General features: G+C 47.2%; 1 protein-coding gene across 1 annotated transcript; it reads right to left on the reverse strand.

Annotated features, from left to right (window-relative positions):
• Window positions 1-410: 410 nt before the first annotated feature.
• On the reverse strand, window positions 411-1,679 carry pou4f3 (POU class 4 homeobox 3). Its single transcript, XM_078231561.1, has 2 exons — window positions 1,560-1,679; window positions 411-1,310 (listed from the first exon to the last, which is right to left on the reverse strand). The coding sequence occupies exons 1-2, from the start codon at window positions 1,677-1,679 to the stop codon at window positions 411-413; spliced, it is 1,020 nt and encodes a 339-aa protein (XP_078087687.1).
• Between the last annotated feature and the right edge of the window lie 998 nt (window positions 1,680-2,677).

Here is a 2,677-nt window from a genome sequence, read left to right on the forward strand (position 1 = left end):
AAGCTCTGTCTTTCCCCAGCCCACTGGCGAATCCTCTCAATAAACAAGATGCCCTCACAACTCTGGGATCATTCAGGAATTTATGTCTTCAGAAACAAGAAAGAGGAATAAGATCTTGGGGTTGGAAGAAATGAAGAATTTACATTGGAAGGGGTGGGGGAGACAGAGCGAGAGACAGACCAGCCTGTCCTAACGTGTTATAAAGCAAATCTTCAAATTGAAGAGTTAAGCGGGGTTACACACATCCTTCGTCCATGAGATGTCAAAGGCCGGACCTTTCCCGGAGTTTGCTGTGACGGTAGTGGAGAAAGTTAATTTGATCTAAAGTCCATGGCTTAAGTCCTTAGCGAAGACACTGAAAATCCCTGTTTAATTTAGTTTTTTTTTGCCGCAGCCAACTCAGTTCCTGGTCAGTGATTTGCTGAATATTTCATTCGCTTTTGCTTCTGTCTCTGATTGCAAAACCAGACCCTCACGACGTTTTTCTTCAGGTCGAGTTTCTCTGCGATAGCTGCGATTTTTTCCGACGAGGGCCGAGGCTGGATGGCGAAGTAAGCTTCCAGAGAGCGTTTCTCCGGCGCTGCGATCGAGGTCCGTTTGCGCTTTCTCTCGCTGGAGTTGAACATCTCGGGCTTGTTCGCCTTCTCCCTGTAGGCGTTCTCCGCCTCTTCCAGCCAGGTCTGCAGCACCGGCTTCAGCGCGATCATGTTATTGTGAGAGAGAGTCAAGGATTCAAACCTGCAGATGGTACTCTGGCTCAGGGAGCCCACCCCGGGGATCTTCAGGTTGGCCAGGGCAGCGCCAACATCAGCCTGTGTCACCCCCAGCTTGATCCTCCTCTGTTTAAATCTCTCGGCGAAAGCCTCCAGCTCTCTGGGGTCGGCTTCCACCTCGTTGAGGCATGGCATGCCGTTGTGGGCGGCGAAGGAGTGAGGGTGCCCCATGGACATGGCTTGGTGAAGGTGCCCCATGCTGTTGAGGTGGTGAGGGTGGCCTTGCGTTGAGAGCATGGACGAGGGGTCTGGTCCTCCCATTCCTCCCATTCCTGTCAGGCTTGGAGAGATGTCCAGGAGGTCTGCGTCCAAAATCTGGTGCCCTGGGTGAACATGATGGGAGGAGATGGTGGACGCTGGGGAGATGGGCAGCGTGGAGGAGGTCGAGCTGCAGGGGACGCTGCTCATGTTATGATAGGTGATGTCCGGCTTGAAGTGATGGTGATTCTTGCTGTGAACGACCGCATCCACAGCAGCCAGAGCTTCAGCGCGGGCTAACAGAGTCTCATCAAAGCCGCCGAATATATTGCCCTGTAGCTGTAAGCAAGAATGCACACACATTGCAGTCAGTGGGGAATTGTGTCAACTCAGTATTAAAAAACATTTACCAAAAAAAAATCTCTCCTCAAAGCCCAGGTCATAAAAATTAATACGAAGTCAAGAGACTTGGATGAACAGACATGTGAAGAGGTACAAGAAGCTACGCGATTGTTCTGGTGACATGAAAAAAACATTAAGCAGCGCCTGTCAAGACTGCCTTAAAGCAGTAATTATGCAGACACATACCGGTGGGGTTGGGAGGCAAACTCTCCTCACGGCCTCTGAGCTTGAGTGCAGATTCGGGTACTTGGGTTCCTGGAGAATTTGATGCATGCTCAAGTGCTGTTTCCCGTTCATGGTCATCATGGTTGCACACCTTGCAGGTAGACAGTCCTGACATAGACGGTGCTGCCTGGTGCCTGGCTCCTGTCAGCTATTTCAATGGCACAGCCTCTCTTCCCCCCACCTGCTCCTTACTCATCTTACCAGCAACAACTGCCAGCAGCGCGCAGGCGTGCTGCATCGAGACAAAAAAAAAGACAGAAAATTAGCCCCAGGAGTCAAACCTTTTCACATTCACCTACGAGAAGAAGCTTACCTGCCCTTTACTCAGAATCGCCAACTATCACCTGTACATTCCCTGGCTGTTATTATTAGTTAACTCATGCAACAGAATAATTTGAAATAACTCCCCACTGGTCAGCTAAAGCAGATACATCCTAAGAATTGAAGGCACAATTTTTCGAACAAAGCAGGATTTTTAAAAAAATCTTATTTAAGCCTGCAATGTATCAAATAAATGAAACATCAATTGGATATTTCACAAGAGTGAAAGTGCAGAAAGTTCTTGGAAGTACAAATCTCTCGTGGCAATTAATTCCATTGACAGCTAAAAACTACTTACAATCTGGATAATATTTGAATATTTATGACTTATCTAAACATGCAAATATATGCTCCTTGCAGTGGGTTGGAATAGAGCAAAAGTTTCTTATGACCGCAGTGGCAAGTAACAAGTCTGGCTCTAGCCACTGACGGACAAATTGGGAACTGGTGTCAATGATCATATGACAGTGATAGTCTTATCTCAGCACTGAATGCATTTAAGTGTTGATTCCGTTCCATTTGCACTTGGACTTAGCATAGACTGGCCAAGATGGAGGCTATTAATTCATTGTCACTAACCTACAGGTTAAAAAAATCAGAATGCATGTAAACATAACAGATTTGTTGGGTAGTTGGCCGCTGGAGAGGTGGATGAACAGTCAGTAAGACTTTGCCAGGACTCAGAAAATGGGAGCAAATAAACTGCAGAATAACCATGAAGCTAAAGAAGGTATTCCACACAGAATTCTCTTGTGCAA

Source organism: Mustelus asterias, chromosome 16 (assembly GCF_964213995.1).
Source record: "Mustelus asterias chromosome 16, sMusAst1.hap1.1, whole genome shotgun sequence".
Lineage (NCBI taxonomy): Eukaryota > Metazoa > Chordata > Chondrichthyes > Carcharhiniformes > Triakidae > Mustelus > Mustelus asterias.

Bases quoted from the DNA above. Each gene is read 5' to 3' on its own strand.
- pou4f3 (XM_078231561.1), bottom strand. From the start codon at position 1,679: ATGATGACCATGAACGGGAAACAGCACTTGAGCATGCATCAAATTCTC. The intron at 1,311-1,559 runs GTATGTGTCTGC...TCTTGCTTACAG, and splicing joins TTTGCCTCCCAACCCCACCG to CTACAGGGCAATATATTCGG.